The 23,639-nt window shown below is 44.7% G+C and overlaps 1 protein-coding gene across 22 annotated transcripts in view; it reads right to left on the bottom strand.

Moving 5' to 3' along the window:
• The window catches only part of Rbfox1 (RNA binding fox-1 homolog 1), a 1,543,972-nt gene that overhangs the window by 918,622 nt on the left and 601,711 nt on the right, over positions 1-23,639 (bottom strand). For all 22 annotated transcript variants that reach the window (XM_075941979.1, XM_075941983.1, XM_075941971.1 and 19 more), the window contains one exon: positions 14,756-14,803. Coding sequence is in view for 4 of the 22 variants with exons in the window: in XM_075941942.1 (XP_075798057.1) it covers positions 14,756-14,803 (48 nt within the window). In the remaining 18 variants the exon portion in view is untranslated. The remainder of the gene's footprint in view (positions 1-14,755; positions 14,804-23,639) is intronic.

Below are 23,639 nucleotides of genomic sequence, written 5' to 3'. Positions count from 1 at the left end.
CCTAGTACCTCATCCATGAAGAAGTCAAGGAAGATGAAGGGTACCAGTTGCTATAGTTACAGTTTCATCAGTCCCTGAGGATTGGGAAGCTCCGCCCTAGTTGCTATATTGGCGTTTTTTGTTCTCAACCAATATTCAAGGTAGTCATTCTCTTGAGACCCCATCTTATGAATGAGGAAGTCACAGGCCAGACAGATCTGACTCCTACGACTTCTCTAAGTCTGTATTATTAAGGATTGTACTGAGCCATGTCCCAGCCCAAAATATAAACTCTGAACCACCCATCCTGGCTTCTCGCACAAAACATTGCCTCAATAAACTCCATGAGTACATCAGGCAAAGCTCAGAAAGTAAAGAAGGATTGTAGTATTTGTTTATAAAGGGTATTCTAGTATTCTCTCTCTCTCTCTCTCTCTCTCTCTCTCTCTCTCTCTCACACACACACACACACACACACACACACACACACACACACACACACACAGTTGACGAACAGAAATGTGAAGCAGGAAGAATGGAGCTCACACACTCAGGCAGGGAATGCTTGGCTTTCTCAAGAAGCACACACAGCGTCCCTGGATGAGTGCGTTGTCAGTTTGGACTTAGGGGATCCACTCTTTCTAAATTTCAAATTTTTGATTGGAAGGTGTGATCAAAGGAAATAGAAGTATCCAGTACATCTGTACACAGCATAGAAAAATAACCAAACTACATCCTGAAGTGTCAGGGGCTCTGGGAGTGAAGCATCATCTGCCTGTCCCTGCCATCTCACGACACAGAGGGGCATCATCTCACCATCAGAGGAGCCTTTTTCTGCACCGCAGAACCTACTGTAGAGATCCACAACTGGTCAAAACACAGGAAGTGGCAATGCGGTGCCCAAGCCCCATTGGTACAATAGCAACACAATCCATACACCTGAGACTGAGGCAACATCTCAGAAGGGTCAGAGATATTGGGAGAGCCAGAGAACATGAAAGACTGCTGCTACATGGTGTCCCCTGCACACACATGGAGGCTTCACCGTGGAATCTCAATGATATGATTGCATAAAGAAGGCCAGCACAGTCATCACAGCCATTAACGTGCGAGCATGTATGGGGGGACTTTCCAAAGCCTACCCCTAGATGAAGAATTATAGACTGTCAATGACTTCTAACTGGGGGAGACCAGTTTACTTCAAGAACAAGCCCCCAAATGTGCTTATCTATAAACTCACGCACATACACACATACAAGCAACACTAATTGGCCTCAGTAGAATATATATACATATATGTATGTATAATATATATATATATACACACACATATATATATATGTTATAAATTTCAGAGGGAGGAGGAACATGGAAGCACCCTGATGTCAAAGACGGGATGTGGCAAATTAGAATGATACAAATACTCTGCACTCATTCATGGAATTCTAAAAACATAAATTTAAGATAATAAGACAAAAGAACAAGTAAAACTTACCAAAAACAAATGTGATCAAAAAGCATAATCTAGACATGATTATGAGGCTCAGGAAGATAAACTGAGTCTGAGCCGTGAAGAGATGCAGCGATGTTGGAGGAAGCACAGAGAAGTCCCCCTGCCCAGCATGGCAGGAACATCTTCTGGGCTCGGCTACCTACACAACGTGGCTCACCTCAGGTCACCTTACCATGGCGCTCATTACATGCCTTTCAATGGGATAATAAGTTATCTGCTATAATAAGTTTTCAGGGAACTACCCGGTAATATTATCAAAGTGCAAATCTGCCACAAATAGACCCTCAGATTAAATAAATTGAAAATGCGACATTCCACACTTATTAGGTCCTCATGTGCTCTTTTGGCTGCTGGAAGCTTGGTTCTCTGTTCAGAGAGACTGGCAAGCGTGAGAGTGATTCTGGAGATGTAACTGTGACAGGCAGAGAGCTGTCACTCCGACACATGGCAGATGGAAAGGGCTTGAAAAGGAGATGATATTCCCGCTGTAGCTCAGTCATGTTTCACAACACCCTGCACACCACCCAGATCACTTTGGCTTCAGAGGGTAAGACTCGGGTTTCAGCTGGAAACGCCCCCTTAAGTCACTGGGTGGGCCACCAGGCCTCAGCTGGCCTCCTGGATGGGCTACACATGAGCCCTGTCAACTATTCATGGCCGGTGGTTAACTTCCAGAGCTTAGATGGAGAAAGCAAGAGCGGCTCTTAATCAGCTGGAGCCTCTACTCTAAAAAACAAGGGGCATAAAGAATTCCCTCCGGGCTGGAGAGATGGCTCAGTGGTTAAGAGCATTGCCTGCTCTTCCAAAGGTCCTGAGTTCAATTCCCAGCAACCACATGGTGGCTCACAACCATCTGTAATGAGGTCTGGTGCCCTCTTCTGGCCAGCAGGCATACACACAGAATATTGTATACATAATAAATAAATATTAAAAAAAAGAATTCCCTCCATCCAGTCCATGCTCTCTGTGCCTTAGCCAGGCATGGCATGTCTTAGAAGCACATCACTAAGGGAAAAGTCTATTATATATCCTCAAAAGACTAGAGACTCTTTCATCATTAGAAAACCTCTCGGATCCTTTCACACTCTTCTTTTTGCTGTTTTATTTTTTGTTTTGTTATAATTAGCAAAAAAGAAATGAAAATATAGATGTAGGCACTATCTACTACATACCTGTTCCTTCTCATTGTGACCAAAACACCTGGCATAGACAAAGTAAAGAAGGAAGCATTAATTTGAGCTTATGGTGTCGGAGGGTTCAGTCCATCACAGACAGGAGGACATACTGGACAAGAGGAGCTGCCTACTTCACAGAAAGCTGGGAAACAGAGAGAGAGAGAGAGAGGATGCTAACATATATCTGGCTTTCTCTTTTCTCTTCCTTTATTTTATTTGGATTCTCAGTTCATCTATAATAATGTTTATATAGACTACAGAGTGTAAATCTATAGAAAAAAATATGTCAGCTAAGTGAATTTTATTTATTCTCCCAGCCTTTCCTGAGATGAAACATATGATTGCTGTCACCCGTCTCCTGTTCCGTATTGGCACTGATGTTCTGTTTGGTCACTCGGTGCTCAACCTGTCCAGGAACACATGAAAGTTTTTCCCTAAAATTATACCAGACTAGAGGCTGGGGAGATGCTTCAGATGGTAACATGCTTGTTTCACAAGTACCCGTGTATGCCAGTTGTGGAGATGTGTGCCTGTAAGCTCCTCTCTGGATATGGAGGGGCAATAGGATACCTGGGGCTCGCTTGCTGGTCACACAGGCTAGTCAAATCAGTGAGCTCCAGGCTGAATGAGAAACCCCACATCAAAAGCAAGATGAAGAAATATAGAGGAAGAAATTCAGTGTTGGCCTCTGGCCTCGGCACATACATGTATACACACAGGCACACCTACACAGACAAGTACAAACACATACACACAACAGCCTTTACAAACACACCATTGATTAGGCAAGCATCATTGGTAGACATATAAAACCTTTGTTATTCCTGTGCAGTGTCCCTTTGTATTAATCATCTTTGCTGCAGTGACACAAGATAAACAGCTCACTATCTATATAGTCAAGAAAACGATGCAAAGATCTCACAGCCTGTCTGTTCACGGACAGAACCATCCAACGCTGGAGTGGCCTAAACTTTTCTCCTAATCAAAGCCACACTTTTAATGAGATTTGATCTTTGATTGAAAGTGAAAGGCTGCATAATGAACTTCTGGGTCATTATGCTGCTCCAGGCTTAATTTTTATTTAATTTCAGTCCCCTGATGTTTGTGATATAGAGTTCTTAATTTGTGTTGGATCTTTAAAACTTTCTCTTTTGGATCTTTGATGTCAGTTGCCTTTTGGGGGCAATAAGTCTATTTTAAACTTAAGAGTACTGAAATAAAAAATTCTAGTTTCCATAGAAGCATATCATTTCTGTCTACATCTTTGAACATGTCCACATTGCTATTGGCCTATTGGTCCCATATTATAGAAGGGCTTTTAAGTAATGTCAAGTGCATTAGATGCCTCTAATTTGGAGAATGCCTGTAATGAGAATAGAATATCTACTGTCTTTGGCCAAGCAAACTTTGGTACAGACTCTAGCTTGGCTAGCCACCCACTGTGTGACTCAGTAGCCAATGTCATCTTATACCTTATGGTCTGACTTTTTTATTTGTTCTCATGTATGTCTGCATGCCATATATGCATGCACACATGTGTTTGGTGTGTGCAGAAACAAAAAGAATTAATATCTAGATAAGATCCAGTTCTCTTCAGCCACAGGGCATCAGCCCCTTGCAAGTCCTCCTACCCTCAGACACACCCTAAAATGCCACTACAGCCTCTTGCAGTGGAGAATTTACTCTGAACCAGGATCCCTGTGACCAGACTCACATGGGTTAGGAACGATCGCTGTAATGCAGAAACACTCTGGAATTTATGGGAAGGTGACATGGTATCTGATTCTTCAAATCATGGCAGACTTTTGTCCAAGGATCCTGTGCCTTCAGTTTCCCTTTCTCAGCAGACTGTTCTCAAGCATAGCTACACGAAGAAGGCTTCTCAGCTGTCCTCCAAGCTCTTTGTAATATGGCCACATTGAAATAAGGACATGTGTGAAATAAGTGTGTGATAGGTACATATACATTCACATGCTGTTGGTGTGCAGTGTGTCCAGCAGTACATACATGTGTGTACAATGTGTGCATATGTGATATGTGGACATGAGTGCACCTGCTGGGCACATGTGTATGTACAAGCTATACTAGTGTGAGCACACATGTGATATGTAGGTATGCACGCCCATGTTACTGTACATGACATGGTGTGTTTGTACTATATCTATGACTGATCTTCTAGGCTGCTCTGCTCCACTAGAAAATGTATAAGTTTCTCAGAGCTGCTACAACAAATGACCATGATCACAGCCCAGGGCAATTCCTTAAGACAATGGGGATGTTCTATTGGGAACTCACCAAGGCCAGCTGGCCTGGGTCTGGAAAAGCCTGGGATAAAACCGGACTCTCTGAACATAGCGGACAATGAGGACTACTGAGAACTCAAGAACAATGGCAATGGGTTTCTGATCCTACTGCACGCACTGGCTTTGTGGGAGCCTAGGCAGTTTGGATGCTCAACCTACTAGACCTGGATGGAGGTGGGGGTTCCTTGGACTTCCCACAGGACAGGGAACCCTGATTGCTTTTCGGGCTGGGGGGGAGACTTAATTGGGGGAGGGGGAGGGAAATGGGAGGCGGTGGCGGGAAGAGACAGAAATCTTTAATAAATAAATAAATTAAAAAAAAAAAAGATTCTGGAACCTGAGTATCTAAAACCAGGGCTCCAGAAGAAGTGTTCTTTCCTTGCTTCTTCCTGACTCAACAGTGATCCTCTATCACAGGTTCCTTGGATTGACTTAGCATCACTCTGACATCTGTGTCTATCTCCATTGCTGCATCCTTCTTCTTTACATACTCCATATCTCTGAACCATCTCCTCCTTGATTCTTGGCTGTCTGGAAGCCTGCGAAGCAGTTATGTAACTGTGTGAGATGCTGTCAGAAATAAAACCCAATTTCTTCATTCTTTTCTCCTCTTCTTGCCTCTCTTCTCCCTTCTCTCTATTTCCCCCTCCTCTAAAATGTCTTCTCCCATTAAAAAATCATTACCTTAAAAAAATAAAACATGCTCTGTTTTGTTTTGAGACAGGGTTTCTCTGTGTAACAACCCTAGCTGTCTTGGAACTAGCTTTTGTAGACCAGGCTGGTCTTGAACTCACAGAAATCTGCCTGCCCCTGCCTCCCAAGTGCTGGGATTAAAGGCATGTTCCACCACCTCCCGGCAATATTAAATGTTCTCATCAAACACCTTCACACACAAAGAAATAATAGAGAAGCCACGCACGACTGCCTATTGGTAACCCAAGTCCTTGGGAGACTGAGGCAGGAGGACTTTAAAATGGCCAGCCTGTACTCCATAATGTAACATATTGCAAGAGGAAAAGAATCAGAGAGAGAGAGAGAGAGAGAGACAGACAGACAGACAGACAGACAGAAACAGACAGATGATGGCTATATTATTTATCCTGCATCTTGCTTATGGAATTACTTCACAATACATATGAATATCAACAGAATATGCTTATGCCTGAAATATACAAAGATTTTTATTTGGCAACTCTACATGAAGAAATCTGGAAAGATGGTAAAACAAATGCATATCAACAGGGAAAAGCTAGCAAACTGATTTTTACCAGCTCACCATAGGAAATGGAGAGCTGTGTGCTGAGAGTGTCCGTGGACACAGGGGCATCACCCCAGAGGCATGCCTCCCTCCGCCTCCCTCAAGTTCTGCTGATGTTGCCTGAGGTCCCATCAAAAGTCATTTCAGCAACCTAGTTGCTGAGACGGATGGCATCGTCTCCGGGGTTTCTGACCTTCATCAACAGGAAGAAAATTTCAGCTGAACCCTGCAAAAACGCCAGGACAACATAAATCACATTTGGACAGCCTGTGCTTTCTATCTAACGCGTGAAGACACCCAATCATACATCGAGACCTGGATAATAAAATGAACCAAGGAAAGAGAAAGAAAAATTAATTAGCGCTCACTCTGCTCATCGTGTAAAAAGCTACTGGCCTTTTTTGGTTGTTGTGGGTTTTTTTTCCTATTAAGAAAAAGAGATGACAGAACTGTCCTCAAAAAAAAAAAATAGCTTGCACTTAATTAAGCATTTCTTAAATACATTTTAATTCAGAGTTTAGAGAAAGAAAGCATCACTAAAAATTATACAAAGGAATGGCCTTGCTTCTCTTAAGCAAAATAAATGACAAGTGAAAGCAATAGCTGTAATTAATGGTATTAAAATGCAAGCTACTCAGCCCCAGTTAATATGCAATTGTGGAGAGAAGACAAGCCGTGCTTTTAAAATTAAGGGATCAAAACATTGCCCTGTTCATCTGAGACTGGAATCAGACTGCTCATCACCGTAGTGGGATCCACAGAGCAGGCTTCTCCTAGTCTCTGCAAGGATATGTGATAGAAGGCTCTTACTGGTGAGATCTGTGTGTGCATTACCCATGAGAACATCAGTGCTTTGATGGTACAATTCTGTAGTATAATACTAAAGGAGGACATGCTCAAAGGGGCCGACGGAGAACGATGAATCTTCTCTTCCACCTTGGGCTAAAGAACAGGGTCTTTGGTTTGTTTTAGTCATAGATTGCCGGATATGGAGACAGGAAGATTCTATACACAGCACATGTACTACTGCTCCCATTCCTTCATTCTCTACAGGCATCTCTAATCAAACGCAAGCTCGCTCTTGTAAAAAAATTATATATAGCACATATATGGCTGATTCAATTCCATTACCCGCCGGAGATAGCACTAATCAATCACACATCAGTACTGGCAGAGAATATGTCTATATGTAACACATATACCACTGCTCCCACAGCTTTACCCTCTGCAGGCATCCTTAATCAATCATGCATTTTTTTTTCTAGTGGAACTTCTATTTCTCATTTTCAGTCTGCTATTATCAGCAGGAGCATTCAGGCAGGGTCACAACCAATCAGAATGGAAGCCACTGAGATCAATGCTTAGCAACCCCTTCTTTACAGCCTTATCCCAACTGGAACTATAAGATTCCTGAACTCTCTAGTAATTGGGGACTTGGGATATAGTGGAAGCGTTGTTATTTTCTCTGCTGTTTACTAACAGGTCCCAGACGTACCTTCTCTGGTCTCATGAGAAGCTAACACATTGAGTCAGTATTAACAAGCAGAAGGGAAACAGTGTCCTAATAAGCTGGACCATGTATTTACTTACAGTTTAAGTACTCTGAAGCCTGGGAGAGGAGGGTCTTGAGTCCCAGGTGAACCTGGGCTCAATAAGAAGTTTCAGACCAGATCTGCCTATACAAAATCGCAGTCTCAAAAAATCTAACAAAAATATAATAAACTAATGAGGGAACTTGAACTCTGGAAACATAGCCCTCCACCCAGCCAGCAGGGCAAGAGTCTCAAGCTCACCAAGCCCTTGGTGACCACAGAATGAGTCTCATCTCCACAACCATGTTTTCATGGGTACTTGAGGAATTAAACAGCCAGGAAACTGCCAGGCCAGTGTTCATACCTTGACATTTGAGAACCTGAGCTAACCTATTAGCCACACTCGGCTACACCAGAGCTCTGCGGACTGACTTCTCACAACCAGCTTCAAGGTCAAGAGGAGTATGTATCTGACAGCCCATTCCAGACTCCCTCCTGCACACTCTGGGCTACACCGGAGCTAGCAGCACTGTAGAGTGTGCCCAGCACCCCTCCATTATCTGACAATCGTGTCCCTGGCCATGGGAGACTGATTTAACTTGACATGCCAACCCCTGTAGACACTCACCAGTCTCATCTGTGTTTCTCTCTCCCTAGCTTGCTATCATCCTCTAATTTTCCTAAAATACATGAAAGAAAGATGCTTACCTGGCATCCTATTTCCAAAGTTAAGACTTGCACACAGGTAGTTATAAAAGGCAGGCACATAAAGACATCCCGACCTCAAACTCTTACCTATGAAGCTAACTCCCAGCCAGCCTGGCAAAGCAGACATTGACAGGGACTCTCCACCTCAGGGAGCCTGAAGTGCCTATGCTTTGAGGACTGAGATAATGCCTTAGTGTGGGTGAATGAGAGGGTGCTGGGCACAGGAAGGCATCATCCAAGTATTGCTTGGTCCTGGTCCCCATTGTTTCTGCTCTGTTGAGAACCTCTTCACAAAGATTCTCAGCTGGGGAAGCTACCCATATGCTAGGAGGACTGAATTCTTGAGCAGCAGGTACCGAGTTTGCTTTGTTTAGCTTTTCCATAGGATTGCATAATAGGAAGTTCAGCGTAGGGGTTAGGAGTCAATGGAGCACTACCTGTGCTGAAACCCTTCTCTCCCTTTATCCCTGATCTCAGGCACGTTTACTAATGCCCTTCTAGATCATGTCTCATTTGAGAACAAAATTATATGGTTTACAAGGCTCTGGGCAAATGTTAAGATAAAAAATCAAATATGAAGAACTCAAAACTGCCCTTGGCATTCTGTGAGTGTCAACTAGATGCTGCTATTGGTCTCTGTTTTCTCCTCTTAAGAAAACTCATTCAAAAGGCTAGGGATGAGGATCAGCTGATAGATATGTAAGTAGATATTCCTGGCATACATGAAGTCCCGGGCTATATACCCAGTACCACATAAGTCAGGTATGAGAGTGCACATTTGTAATTCCAGAATTGAAGATGTAGACACACAAGGATCAGGAGTTCAGGACTGACTTTGACCCCATCATGAGTTCAAATTCAGTCTGGGTTCCATGAGAAGCTGTGCCGATGATTATTCTGAAACGGAGGCAAAGACCAGGCTTGGCCCACGGGGAATGAGCTATGTGTGACAGCAGCAGTGGCTGAGGACCAGTCACAGCCCTGGGGAACTGTGTGAGAAAGGAAATATGAATGACCAGAAAGGTCAAGGAATACAGAAATAGGATGGCAGCTTCCTGGCCACAAATCCAAGATCATGCATGAGCTGACAAATGTCCTGAAATCAGAAGCAAAGATGTCTCCGCAAACTCTGCATAGACATCCTGAAGATGTCTCAGCAAACTCTGCATAGACGTCCTGAGGCCATGGCAATGTGTTTAACCCCTGATCCTTTCTCAAGACTCTACCCAATTGTGTGTACAATCGACTGCATTCTATTCGATGGGGCGGGTACTCTCCCTGCTAATTGAGTCTCCTTAGCCTGGCCCAGCGCATTTCCCTTCTCATCCTCAAGTCCTGTTTTCCCCTGTGTCTTGAGCTCCAGTTCTTAGGATTTCCACTCATTTGCCATGCTGCTTGACACAGATGTCCAGCTTTGTCCCCAGCCTGGGGTACCACCTTTTGTGTGGCTTTTAGTGGGAAAATGTGGGCAAATATCTATGCACCCTAGATAGAGCATGATTGCAGACCAAATAAACAGTTTGACTGAAATCCAACATGGTGAAGCAATGGGATTATCAGGCTTATTTACAAAGCATGAGTGAGGATTGAGTGAGGACTTGCTTATAGGGACGTGGATGGATGACTTACAGCCCATTGCATCAACAAGAAGATCACCCAGCATGGGTTACGACTCAAGACAGCTACATCCTTGAAGCTCTGATATATTTCCACTACGGGACAGGATCCCTGATGATACCATAGTTCAGGAATATTTTTGGCCTCTCACTCAGAACACGTGCTGGCCAAAGACACATTCTGAGTGGGCAACACTAGTCAGAGCACATCAGCTTCTTTAGCCTTCTCAGCTTCAAGTCCACACAAAAGGAAACACAAGCTGTAACTTTTGGGACCACTCAAAACCCCTCTGGGTGGTTTCCAGGCAGATCGGAAGCTGTTTGGCTGCCCAGGGCCAGAAGATAAGTGAGGAAAAGAAGCCCTGTCTGTGTTTACAGCTGTGACAAATGGGCTCCTGTCTTCTCCTGACAGACTCTCTCTGACTGATGCACCAGCCTCCTCGATCATCACCAGAATCACCGCCCTCGTCATGGTTTGAAATTCAGATGGATTTTACACCACAAATAAGAATGAATTCAAATGTCTCAGTTCCCCGAGCAGAACCGATGGGGCTATAATGTCATGCTTGTGCAACTGTACACAGCCAAGCAGGGATGCCGTGTGATGGGTTACCTCCCATCACCTTTGCTGAACCTACATTAGTTCTGTAGCCTTCACCTCCGGGAAGCTATCATAGTCCAGTATCAAGTAGCAGGACACTGCATTCCACATGTCTGTAGTATCTTCCAGGAGATCAAAGGAGATGGAAGGACCCCATTCTGCTATGGGTTCATCCTCAGGAGCCCTGCTAATTAGTGGGGTCAAAAGTTAAAGTAACAAAATAAGACCACATCTGGGCAGCCACCTTGAAAATGCCCCATAAATAACAAGATGAGGTTTCCCAAGTGATAGTGGGCTTTCTGACGGTCCCAAAATGCTGTGGGATAATGCTCTCGTCCACTGTAATATTTGTCACTCATATTGGTTCCATAAAACGCTGATTGGCCAGTAGCCAGGCAGGAAGTGTAGGTAGAGCAACCAGATTAAGAGAATTGTGGGAAGAGGAAATGAGAGACAGAATCAGCAGCTGGATACAGAGGAAGAAAGATGAGGATGTCTTACTGAAAAAATTTACCAAGTCACATGGCTAAACATAGACAAAAATTATTGGTTAATTTAAGTTGTAAGAGATAGTTAATAATAAGCCCAAGTTAATGGGCCAAACAGTTTTTAATTAATATAAGTTTCTGAGTGTTTCTTTGGGATTGGATGACCGTGGGACCAGGCAGGAGAGAAACTCAAATTTACATCCAAAGAAAGCAGACTGCCAAGACAAAGGAAAATGAGAGGAAAAGGGACTGCTTCCTCACTCTGCTGAGTCTCCTAAGAGGCCACCAAGCCTGAAAGCCTAAGTCCCTTGGTTGGTGGAAGTAGGGAAAGAACTCCTCAAAGTTATTCTCTAAGCCCACGTGTAGGGTGTGTGTGTGTGTGTGTGTGTGTGTGTGTGTGTGTGTGTCTAAGCCCACATGTAGGGTATGGTGTGTGTGTGTGTGTGTGTGTGTGTGTGTGTGTCTAAGCCCATGTGTAGGGTGGTGTGTGTGTGTGTGTGTCTAAGCCCACGTGTAGGGTGTGGTGTGTGTGTGTGTGTGTGTGTGTATCTCTAAGCCCACGTGTAGGGTGTGGTGTGTGTGTGTGTGTGTGTCTAAGCCCACGTGTAGGGTGTGGTGTGTGTGTGTGTCTCTCTAAGCCCACATGTAGGGTGTGTGTGTGTGTGTGTGTGTGTGTCATAAAATAAGAATTGATAAAAAAATTTAAAAATAAAAGCAGGGATCTTTGACTGTGTGGGGACAGTCATGGTTTTCCCAATCAGCCCAGGACACAGCAGGGTAAGATCATCTCCAAATGAGCATCAGTATCTAACAGAAGAGAACAAAGAGAAGCTTGAAACTGGAAGAGGAAGGAATGGGGTGCGGCTCATTTGGTAGGGTGCTTGCCTGCATGCAGCAAGTCCTAATGTGAATGCCCAGCACACATTTTGCTAGTCATAGTGGTATAAGCCTGTAAAATTGAGCATTCAAGTGGTAGAGGCAAGAGGATCAGAAGCTCAAGGTCATCCCAAGCTACACAGTGAGTATGAGCCAGTCTGGTCTACAGAAGACACTATCAAGAATGGGGGGGGGGGCAGAAAGCAGTCAGAAGAGGAAGCTTACTGAAGTGTTTCTATTTCAAAAAAAATTATCATTGAGATATAATCTGAGGTATACAGGAAAAGGTAGAGATGGAGGGAGAGAACTATTTCTACATATGCAAAACATGTGGGAAGAGAGAAAGAAAAGAAAGATTACATATGAGTTTATGTATTACGTATGTATAAATCACAAAGGTTAAAAGAAAATCAAAGTTAGAGAGGGGTGGGGGCACTGTTCAGGCTTTTCAACTAACAAGAGTCTAGTTTTAGAGAAAAGCCTGCCAAGTCTTCCTTCAGAGCAGTCAGCTGCTGTAAGGATCCACATGGGCCAAGGGGCCACTGCGTCTGAGGCACCTCTGTCATCTCTTGTCACTTTAATTCTACTCTATCAAATTGCCAATATTTCCTGAGGCATTTAGGCTGCACAGAAAGGGACACAGGGGCACATGCACACAACAAAAGCAGGGCCATCTTTTCAAATTTATAAATCATGGCAACAAATTATACATCAGAGCAGCAGAGGGACCAGGATGCGTTCTTGGACTCAAATGGTAACCACTCCAGCTGCTACAGCAGACACCTCCCTGCGTGGCTGCAGCTGCATTGCCAGCAGAGAGACTACAGAGTGTGTGCTCTTTTGATGAGCCTGGAGGATGCTTCCTCTCTGGGACACTTAGATTTTGACTGAGACTTTTCCAAGTAGGGAAAGAACTCCAGGAGATACATCATCCGTAGCCAGGGAAACATAGTCTGAGCAGCCTTTTCTCATGGAGTACATTAGTGGATTTATCAGGGGCTGCTGCAACTACTGCCGGGTTCCTTTGTGACTCTGTCATGTCAGCACAATCTCAGGGAGCAAGTGAAAAAATCTCCCAGAAATGTTTTTACTTAATGTGTCCAGCATAACTCAAGGACATGTGAAAAGGGTGCGTGTGTGTGTGTGTGTGTGTGTGTGTGTGTGTGTGTGTGTGTGTTATCTCCTTTCTCCAGAAGAATGGGAGCTATGTAGAAAATGACTGTGTATAACTTCCTCCCCCAATAAGCTTCACAGACCAACACAGAGCCAGGTGTTGCTGATGGACAGACCGCAAGGGTAAGGGCAGGAGAAACAGAGTCTGAGTGGCTTGGAATTCCCAGAATATGTCCCGTTCATCTGTCTTGGTAATGACAGAGCTGAAGTTATTCCTTCGGTACCTGTTGCCCTGACAGCTTTCGAACTCTATCAGAATGTTATTTCTTAAATATTGCACTGGATTTAAATATACTTATGGGCATCAAAGAAGTTCCAAGGAAAGTCAGAGCACCCTGAATCTGGGATGTAGCCAAGTAAGCGAGCTTTCTGAGCACTGCAATATGAGCTCAGTGGCTGGAATAAGACAAGACAGTGGGTAAAGTCGGAGTGTATGTGTCACCTAGGTGGCAATTTGTTGTGTCCCATACACAAATATCCACGTGTGTACATTAGAATGCTTTCTTACTGCACATGGGATCAGGACTCAGCGTAAACAAAACTGTACTGTACACTTGAGCAGCTGCGATCGCCACTTCATCAGACCATGCAGGCAATTGCCTTGTCTTTAGAAGTGAGTCCTGGTCTGTGGAGTCAGCCAACAGATCAGTCAGCAGATGCCTTAGCCATCATGAAACCATTGCTCAAAACCTCGCCATGAGAGTTTGACCACATGGGCCCACAGCTGCACCATCATAGAGAGAGGCATCTTCCTAAACCCGTAGACAGTGTCAGGAGTGGCCAGGAGCTCCATCTCCATTCTCCTGCGTGTGTAACCCCTTTGGATCCACCATATTAATAGTGAAACTCAATGCGGTCAGTTGTGCTTTGTCACAGAAACCTTTGTGAACTTCTGCTAATAAAGAGAGACCAAGAATATCAAAGAACAAAAATCTGACAATTGCTTCTCCTGAGGGGACCCACACCAAGACTAGCAAACAAAATAAATGGGTGGAAAACTCATTCATCCAGGCCTAAAGTAATCTTCCAAGAGCCTCCAATCTCAAACAACAAGTCACTGCTCATGTGGATGAGTCCTGGAGGACAACAAGGTAAGCCATCTTCCCAGTAAATACACATGGATCAAATATAGAAAGATATATGCTGGGAAACCAGGCACCATCCATTCTATAATGCATGCAATGTTACACAAAGCTATGTATGATACTTGCATCAAATATCAAGCATATTGAATAAAATTGTGACATGAGGCATCAATAAGTTATTTTTTTTCTGGAAAACACAGTAAAATAAAAACACAGAACCACATTGAAGTAAAAACTAATTACATTATGCATTCCTCACTGCAGCCATCAGAAAGAACACTGGCCACGGGTGCTAAAATGATGAGCATTGTAATTTGCGATCATCTCCAAGTGTCAACACACAGTCGCCTCCAGAACGGGGTATGGTGAGGTGCACCAGAATCCCCTGGACTGCAATTACAACAGTTAGGACTGTTTGAAACCAGAAATACAAAATATACAGGCCTACCTTTTGGTCCTCTGTTTCCGAGCAGTTATTGCAGTTGGCTTGGATATCCTGGAGAAGGAGAAAGGGAGAAAGAGCAAGAGTCAGCCTTGTACTTGAGGATATTCTGTGACTGCTGAGGCGCCCTTTGTATTAATAAAAGATCACACTCCTGGCAGTTCTTCCTCGAGTCACTGCACTTCACGGTGCTCTTTGGAGGTGTACACAGTGCTATTTGCAGTAGAGGCACATGGTGTTGTAAGAGAGCTTTATTACATGCAGACGAGGGGTGAACCTGAATGCTACATGTCAGAGATCAGCAAAGAGAAACTGAGCGCCATTGAAATCATCTCTCCCTACTACCTTACTCATATGCAAAGGGACGTTCCTTTCATCAGATTTAATGTCCTCCTCTGCCTTTGTCATATGCAAATATATCTGGTTTCAATACATGCCTTTGCTACCTAGTTAATATTTTGTTCATTCAGCCATCTTCCTACTTGTCTGTCTGTCCACCCATCTATCTGCTCATCCTCCCAACCATCAATCCATCTACCCATTCAATCAGCCACTCAACCACCCAACCACCCATCCACCCATCTACCTACTCATCCAACTATCGGTCCATCAGTCTGTGAATATCCATCCATCAATCCCTCAGTCCATCTGCCCACTCATCTATCACTCTATGTATCCATTCATCTAACCATCAGTCGATCTCCTTTGCCATATATACATTATCCATTTACCCATCCATTCACTTACCTCTCAGTCTGTCTGCCTGCCCATTGACCCATTCATGCATCCATCCATCTATCAATCCATCAATTTGTCCATCCATCCACCCACCCATCTACCTGTCCATTTATCTGTCTGGATGCTGACCCACCCATCCATCTGTTTATCTACTCACACATTCATTTATTTCTCTATCCATCCTTCACAGAGTTGTCACCTAGTTAATTATCTATATTTATTGAATCCTTTTATCTAATACAACTTTGTTATTTTTTTTCCTCATACAAAGGTGAAATTTATGGTAGCCAACTTTAAGGAACTTGTTAGATAGAAGTGAAGACACATTCACACAAGAAACTATGGAATTAATTTATTTATGCAAAAAATTTGGGGTCTAAAAGATGGTCCATTAGGTAAAGATACCTATGTCTAAGCCTGCTAAACACTTTCAATCACTAGGATACACCTGGTAAAAGGAGCGATCCAACTCTAATAAGCTGTCCTCTGACCTTTACAGGTATGCTATGGTGTGTACTTGGCACCTCTGCCCCCAACACACACACACACACACACACACACACACACACACACACACACACACACATAAAATAGGTGAACAAACCTAAAAGACATCCAAAGATTGTTATGTAGTACCCACTGATATCAGGCCAGGGTCTAGATACACAATGCCACAAACTGCATCAAGTCCAGGGAAGGACCTGCCTTGGCAATGCTCATATTATGGAGACGGGGAAAGAAAATAGAAAGGACAGATTGGTTAATGGACCTGGGAGAAGATAAGCGCTACATGTAAAACAATTCCGTGAGAAGGTGTGAAATGCTGAGAGCGGGAGTCTTAGATTTCAATCCAAAGAAGTGGCCCTGCATTAAGTCTTGAAGGACAGTCCAGACCGGATGATGGGCCTCTGGAGCGAAGTCCAGCCAATGGAGTGGTGCATGTGAAGAGCCCAGATGGTGCTGTAGGCAGACTCTAGCAACCAGATGGTGCTGTAGGCAGACTCTAGCAACCAGATGGTGCTGTAGGCAGACTTTAGCAACCAGGATGGCTCTTCAGCCAGAGGGAAGCAGGGAGAAAGGGTAGGGAAAGAGAGCAGAGGTCAATCAAGTGCATGCAAAACAAACAAACCAAAACCAAACAGAAACAAAAACAAGACTTAGAGAACAGCAAACACAACTCAACCAACACAGGGTAGTCCTCAAAGTGAGCTCCTGAAACTCCAGGAGCTGTTTCAAAGGCGTTTGTTCGCTTGTTTTAAAATGCATTTTTATGATCATCTCAGGAAGTTTATAGAGGTTCCAACAAAAAGAAAGAAAAGAGAGACAGACAGACAGAGACAGAGACTCAGGATTAGGAGATGGCTCACACAAGCCTGAGCATCTGAATTCAGATCCTTGGAACCCATGAAAAAACTGCATGGCTCCACGTAATTCCAAGGCTCAGAAGTTGTAGACAGGAAATCTTAGGACCCAGCTGGGCAGCTAGATCAGCCTGAACTGGCAAACTCTGGGTTTAGCTGAGAGACCCTGCTTTAACGAACAGAGTGAAGAACAGGAAGGAAACACCCAGTGTCAGCCTGGGCCTACACACACACACACACAAAGGGAGGAAAACTACAAAACCATCATCTGAGAATTTTATTTCTGTGTTCGTGAAATGAAACTGAATCAGGAGTTTCCAGAGCCATCTGGACTTCCGTATTTATTGAAACAATCCTCAGGTGTTAAATATGGAAACAATCTACGTGCGAAGCAGGGATAGGTGGAGAAAATGCAATGTGTATGAACAGTATCATATTTTGCAGCCATTCAAAAGCAAGGCAGTGTGTGGTGTGAAGGAATGTGAACCAGTGTGGCAGGGAATGAAAGGCTTCAGGGGCAGATAACAACCGTCATCGGAAACTAAGATCTCAAACACAAGGAGACGGGAAAGGCGGCTAACGAGAAGCAAGGAATCTGTCAATCTAATGGTGCGGTCTCAGTGAGAAAGGAAGAGTGAGCTCAGGAGTCTCCTGTGCAATGTGCAGGCTGCAGTTCAGGATGAACTGGATTCCTAACAGAGGGCACAAGAGTAGAGCCGTGTTGCCCACTACCAGAGTCTATGTGAGGCACCCAAGTGCGAATTAGATTTTCTAAGGATAGACATCCAAACATCCATGCTACCTCGATAAACACATACATCTAGCATGTCTCGATTTAAATAAACAAGTAATGGGGGGATCCACATTTGAGTACAGCTGAGGGCTCATGGCTGTTATAGAAGGTCCACAGGCATCGTGCTGTGTGGGTGAATTGGGGGTCTTGTTTGGTCTCCTCCAGTATCAGCATCAGATCTCTCGCACCACGGAGCATCTCTATGGACTTTGGTACACGTCATCCCATTCAGAATCCCAGGTCTCTTCTCTGCAGTATGGGGCTAATGTGAGCAGGAGCTGGGTTCCTTGCATGGACCTGCCTCCCAGCCACATGGCATCATGAAGATGCTGTGAAGAAGAACACACCATGCCTTAGGTCTACCCTGTATCCCAGGTCAGATTCCACAACATTTGTGATCTGAGCAGGTGCTCGTTTCTCCCTTTTCCCCCTTCCACAGGTCTCCATGTTGGTGGTCTAAAAAGTCTTGGTGTGATTTTACCCAGAAAGGGGGCCTTTGAACAAAGAATTTAAGGTAAGTAAAATCCCTGAGGTTGGGGTTTGATTCAATAAGATCTGTGTCATTATTAGAAGAGTCTCCAGGACGGTGACTTGCCTAGCATACAGGGAGCTCTGACTTTAATCCCCAGTACCCTCCAAAATGTGCCCAGTGGTGAATGTCTGTCATTCCAGAACACAGGAGGCTGAGACAGGAGGATCAGGAGTTCTAGGCCACCCTCCACCAAACAACTTGAGGCTAATCTGAGCTAATGAGAGACATTAAAAAAAAACCTCCAAAAGAAAGGAGCCTCCAAAAACTACCGCTGTCCCTTTCTGGAGGCAAAGCCAGAAAAGGGCCGTATGAGAGAGAGTCCCAGCATGTGAGACACAGTAACACCAGGTGCCTCCTGATTGAGGAGCTACCCTCATTGATACTGGGCTAGCAAATGCTTAGTTCCTAGGAGACCTCATTCAGAACTTACCTGTCAGGGAACAAAAGCTGGGGTGAGCTGAGCGTGGGGGAAGGAAAGAGGCTAGCAAGGAGCATCTCCTTTCCCCTGGAAATGTGCAAGGGAACTGGTCCTTTTTTCCCAGCTACTGGAGAAGCCAAGGGTAAAGGGTCACAGGCTCTGTCAGTGCCTGCCTCGGCTGTAGAGTTAGTTCAGTGTTGGCTAGGGCAACCTTCTGAGAGTGCGGCGCTTGAAAAGTAAAACAAACCAAAAGGAAGAAAGATGCCGCTCCGTGGAGGGGTGCGAGACAGAGGTGGCCTGCGGCTGCTGCTTTTTTCATCCCGGGCGTCACAAATTACGATCTGAAACCCAATGGGAGGGAGGCACAGCGAGCTCCAGTGCTCTGTCTGCTTGGCCTCACGCTGGCCACCTGAAACAGGGATCTCTTCCCTTCTCCACGGTGCAAAAGTATCAGATTAGGAACAGAGGGTCAGATTCTGCTGACCTCTGAAGAAGTGGCAAGGTGCTAATCAATAAACTGATGGAATCAATGGCCCCCAAGGCAGGTTTTCATTATTAATATGATATGGAGAGCCTACCTGAGTGACTGAGGGAAGAGGGAAAACGCCACCTGGCAGGATGGGAGCCCTGCCGCTTCTCTTAGATTATCCAATTTATTCTTGTCAGGATTAATTTACTAAACCTAGGCTGGATTTTTTATTTAGATGATATTGTTGGTTTGTCATGCGCCTCAGATCCACACTGAAGGCGCCCCAGGGGACGGCACTTGCTTCTGAACAATGTTGGGCTCAAATTGGAAAAATGTCACTTTGGGCGCGAACAAATTATTGTTCAGACTGCTCTGCGGAGAGCAGGCGTCTCCGGATGGTTCCGAGGTGACCTTTCCTGAACCCAAGGCGTTGCATAAGTACTTCAGCCCCACTTGATAACCTCGCTTGGAAAATAACTCAATGACTTAAGTATTAAGTATGAATCTAAAGGCTTGTACTCATTGCCAAGCAATCAATTTTCCTGCAGAAGCGGCTCACTGGCTTCCTGTAGCCGACAGCTGGACTGCCTCCAGTGAGGATTGAAGTTGTTGGCCACAGATGAGATTCAGCCAAGAATGTAGGACCATCCTGTATAGAGTTAGTTATACCATAGGGAGGCTGGGGGCGGGGGCGACACAAAAACAGGCTGACTAAGGGCTGGGAGTCAGCTCAGACAGCGCTTGCCATGAGGGCCTGAAGACCTCAAGTTGTTTCCAGGAACTATGTGAAAAGCCAGGAACTGTGTGTTTGTAATCTCATCACCATGGAGGATAGATAGCTGAATTAATGAGCCCAGGTTCGGTGAGAGACCCTGTCTCAAAAAACCATAGACAGCAACTAAGGCAGACAGCCGGTGGTGACCCCTGTGCATACAGATGACTGTGCATACAAAAAAAACCATGAACACATATACACACATTTTAAAAAGAAGAGCTGAGGCTGACACCTCTTAGGTGACAGGGACAATAGCTGTCTCCTTGGTTGGAGGCATAGTTTCCTTCCTCTAAGGAAGTGCCGGAATATGTGGTCCCCATCAATGGCGCCTTCCCATAACCTTTGTGGATCCCTGTTCTGAGTGGAGAGCTGAGACTCACTCTTTCAGCATTTTTAAAAGTTTTCTCTCCAGAGGCCTCTGTGTTCTTCCTGCTTTCCGACTCTGAAGCGCACCGTGATTGGTTCTCTCTAGAGGCATGTGCTGTTTCTTCTTCCCTCTTAAGAGAGCTTTCTTTGCTTCTGCGCTTTGTATGCTGGTTGTTTCCAATGAGTTTTGCAGGGAAGAGTTCTTTCTGGCCATGAGATGGTAACAGTCTGGGTCATCTGTAAGCATCATTCACAGCTCTGTAGGACTGGGACATAAAGTCCCCCTCTGGTAAACCGAGAAAAATGCCTGCCATTGAAACCCTAGCTCCCTGATAGCATGAAGAAGGAAGGACAGGTGCATGGCTGAATTATAATCCGCTAAAGATGGGTATTCCCATGCCTTGACCCCTAGATTCCATAAAGATGAGAGAATTGGGGAATGCGGCGTTTGCAGGTGTGATTGAGCTGATGAGACACAAAGTTTCGGTGGTATCTAGTTAGCCCCAACTCTCATATGTGGTGACTTTTGACAAGGGAAGTGTCAGGCCACTCAAGGCCAGGCAGACCCCGGAGAGGTGTTGCAGTAAGCCAATGGACACCCAGCCTCAGGGTGAGTGTGGTCCTACCCCGAGCCTGATCTAAGACTGCAGCCTTCAGAAGTGAGACAGAATGCATTTCGCTTGACTAAAGGCACCGATGGCCATTTGTCCCAGGAATTGTGGAAGATTAAAACAGAAGCTCAAGCTGCTGACCACTAAAGAAAGGTATGGTTGAAAGACCACAGGCAGAGGAGAAGATATGCTTTCTAGAGGGACTCCCAGGCCACAGCAGATGAGCTTACTGAGGCTAGAGCGCTCTCCCAACACAGAACTGACATTGCAGAACTGATGATGTCAGCCATCTGTTCCGGAAGTGCAATGGAAAGGCAAGAGCAAGCTGCTCAGGCTTGACATGAGAGCTAGGTTCAGGTCATCGATCCCAGTAACATTGTCCTTCTCCTGCTTCTGACAAGCCACAGAGGGGATCATGGGAAAGAGAAAGACACCAGGCATACTGACGTCATCCCTACAGAGTGTGGCAGGACACAAGACTTCAATGACAAGCCCCAAATCACAGCCGTGATCAACTTGGGAAGGAACCCAAGTGCGTACCACTTCCTTTATAAGCTGAAGATGAGGGGCATGGCAGAATCGTGACATGCAGGGGAGTTCCATACCCACCCGGTCCTGCATCAGGAGTGCAGAGTCCAAAGAATCCTGAATCGGGGCTAGCACTGGTTCCCTCTCTGATTGCTGGTCTTTCTGATTGCTCAAATGCTGGCCTTGCCCTGTTGTTCTGAAAATAATTTCTCCTCCTTTAAAAATGAGTCCATGAAGCACTTTAGATATGTCTATGAAAGAGCACATACTTGTCATGAGTAAGGTGTTCTCTTTCTCTCCATATATATATATATATATATATACATATATATATATATTTACACCTATACATATATATGCATATATGTGCCTAGACATACACATATAGAAGGTATGTAGAGATCTGTGAATATGAGTGTAATGTAATAGGCCTGTGACAGTGGTGGGACCTATCTACCATTCCTGTAAGGTGGAGACAGGAGGATCACCAGGCCAGCCTGGGCTACACATGCTAATTCCCTTTCTCAATAGACAGACACACAAATGAAGAAATACGGCAGCGCAACTGAATTTAGATGCCGAGACTGAGACCATCTTGTCGATTTTCTGCAACTCCAATTTTGTTTTGTCCTGTTGTGTTTATTCATTTTCCTTTCCAAAGCAGATTATACGAAGAAACTTCATCCGCAGGAGCTGTATAGTCCAGCTCTCCCATTTTGCAGACATTATGCTGAGTTTCATGGAGAAGGAGAAAAGGACACGCTGATAGTTGATGGTGTAAGCCACTTGACTCGATCTGGGGTTCCTCAGACACACATTAGAGTCCACTCAGAGAATGCCATTGAGTCTGAGTATTCCATTCAAGGTCGCCCTCTGCTATATGATTTCAAAGCCAGCCTGTACCAGAGACTCTCTCAAAACCAAACAAAAACAAAGAACGTAAGCTCCCAAGTCCCCCTTCTGTAGATTCATGCCATCCACTAAGTTCCCTGGCCTTAGCAGAGGTGTGAAATGCCGAGGGACAGAAGGTGGCTTGACAGGACGTCAAAGTGCATCTGTCAGTCCTCTCCTTTCATCTCTTCACCTTGTCACCATGGTATCTCAGGTCCCCACAAACAGTGGCAAACGCAGCTCGGTAGGGAAAAACCTGCGTGCTGCAATTATTCTTTTACCGATAGCCACCTCTTACTCTGTTATATTTCTAGAACAAGAAAACACAGTTGCCTTGGGGCTTGGTGTGTGTGTGCGTGTGTGAGTGGTTTAAGGCATGCCCTGTGTGTCCTGGAAGGAGACACCACCATGTCGATGGAGGATGCTGACAAACCACATGTTCACGGCAAGAGAGCTAGTGCAGCTATGAAATCATGACTTGCAGAAGGATGCTTGAGTGTGAATCCACTCAGCTCAAAGGTCAGGATTCAAATCAGGTCACTTATTTGAATCCGTGAAGGAAAACATAAAATGTATTCTATCCACTTCCTATCAGGTTCCCATTCACAAATGTCGTTAGCACATGCAATACCACATCTGGCCAGCAGATGGAAGCAGGGAACTTTGTAAAAACTATAAATGCTGCCAAGCAACATAAAGAAAGTATCGGAACCTCTGTAAACTTCCTGAAATAACAATCTTTCTGTGCCCTCAAAATTATACTCTCTAATAACTGCATATTTTAATTCAAAACTCTATGTACTTTCCAAAAAATGAAATGGTTTGAAGACACATATTAATACGCACTTACCAAGCTTCAGCCTATTAAGAATGCTCCCTTCAAGCTATGGGTATTGTGAAAAGGGAAACTCTAGAATTTCAATCTAAAAGTGAACATCACCCAAGAGTCTAAGAACTATGTCAGCTGGTATCATGTGGCCAGGGAGTTAGCATATTAACTTAGCAAAACCTATCAGAAATGGATTCCACTAACTGAGCCACACACTGACTTTCTAAGCAGGCAGGGGAATGTTAGGGAGACTTAAAGAGCATTTCTCTGAGAAACGGTAGTTCCTTTTGAAGAGAACCAAAAGATGAAAATGCAGAGGACTACAGGGAGTTCCCATAAACAAAGATTTTCTGAAAACAAAGCAAACAAGACACTGTCACTGCCTTTTCTCCGCGGGACTGCTCACTGGCCTCATGGAAGCAAGTGCTGGCTTTATCCCAAGGTTTTGGTAGCATGGCTTCAATTCCAGCTGTGTACACAAGAGTGAACTTGTGGAGTGGGGGTGGGGCTCGACTAAGGTGGCCACTGATGGTTTACCACAGTGGATCTGATTCCCAGGGCGCAGCTGCTCCTGGGCGG

The sequence above is a fragment of the Microtus pennsylvanicus genome, chromosome 11, assembly GCF_037038515.1.
Source record: "Microtus pennsylvanicus isolate mMicPen1 chromosome 11, mMicPen1.hap1, whole genome shotgun sequence".
Taxonomy (NCBI): domain Eukaryota; kingdom Metazoa; phylum Chordata; class Mammalia; order Rodentia; family Cricetidae; genus Microtus; species Microtus pennsylvanicus.
The sequence above is the reverse complement of the archived record's forward strand: the minus strand, read 5'-3'. Positions and strand labels throughout refer to the sequence as shown.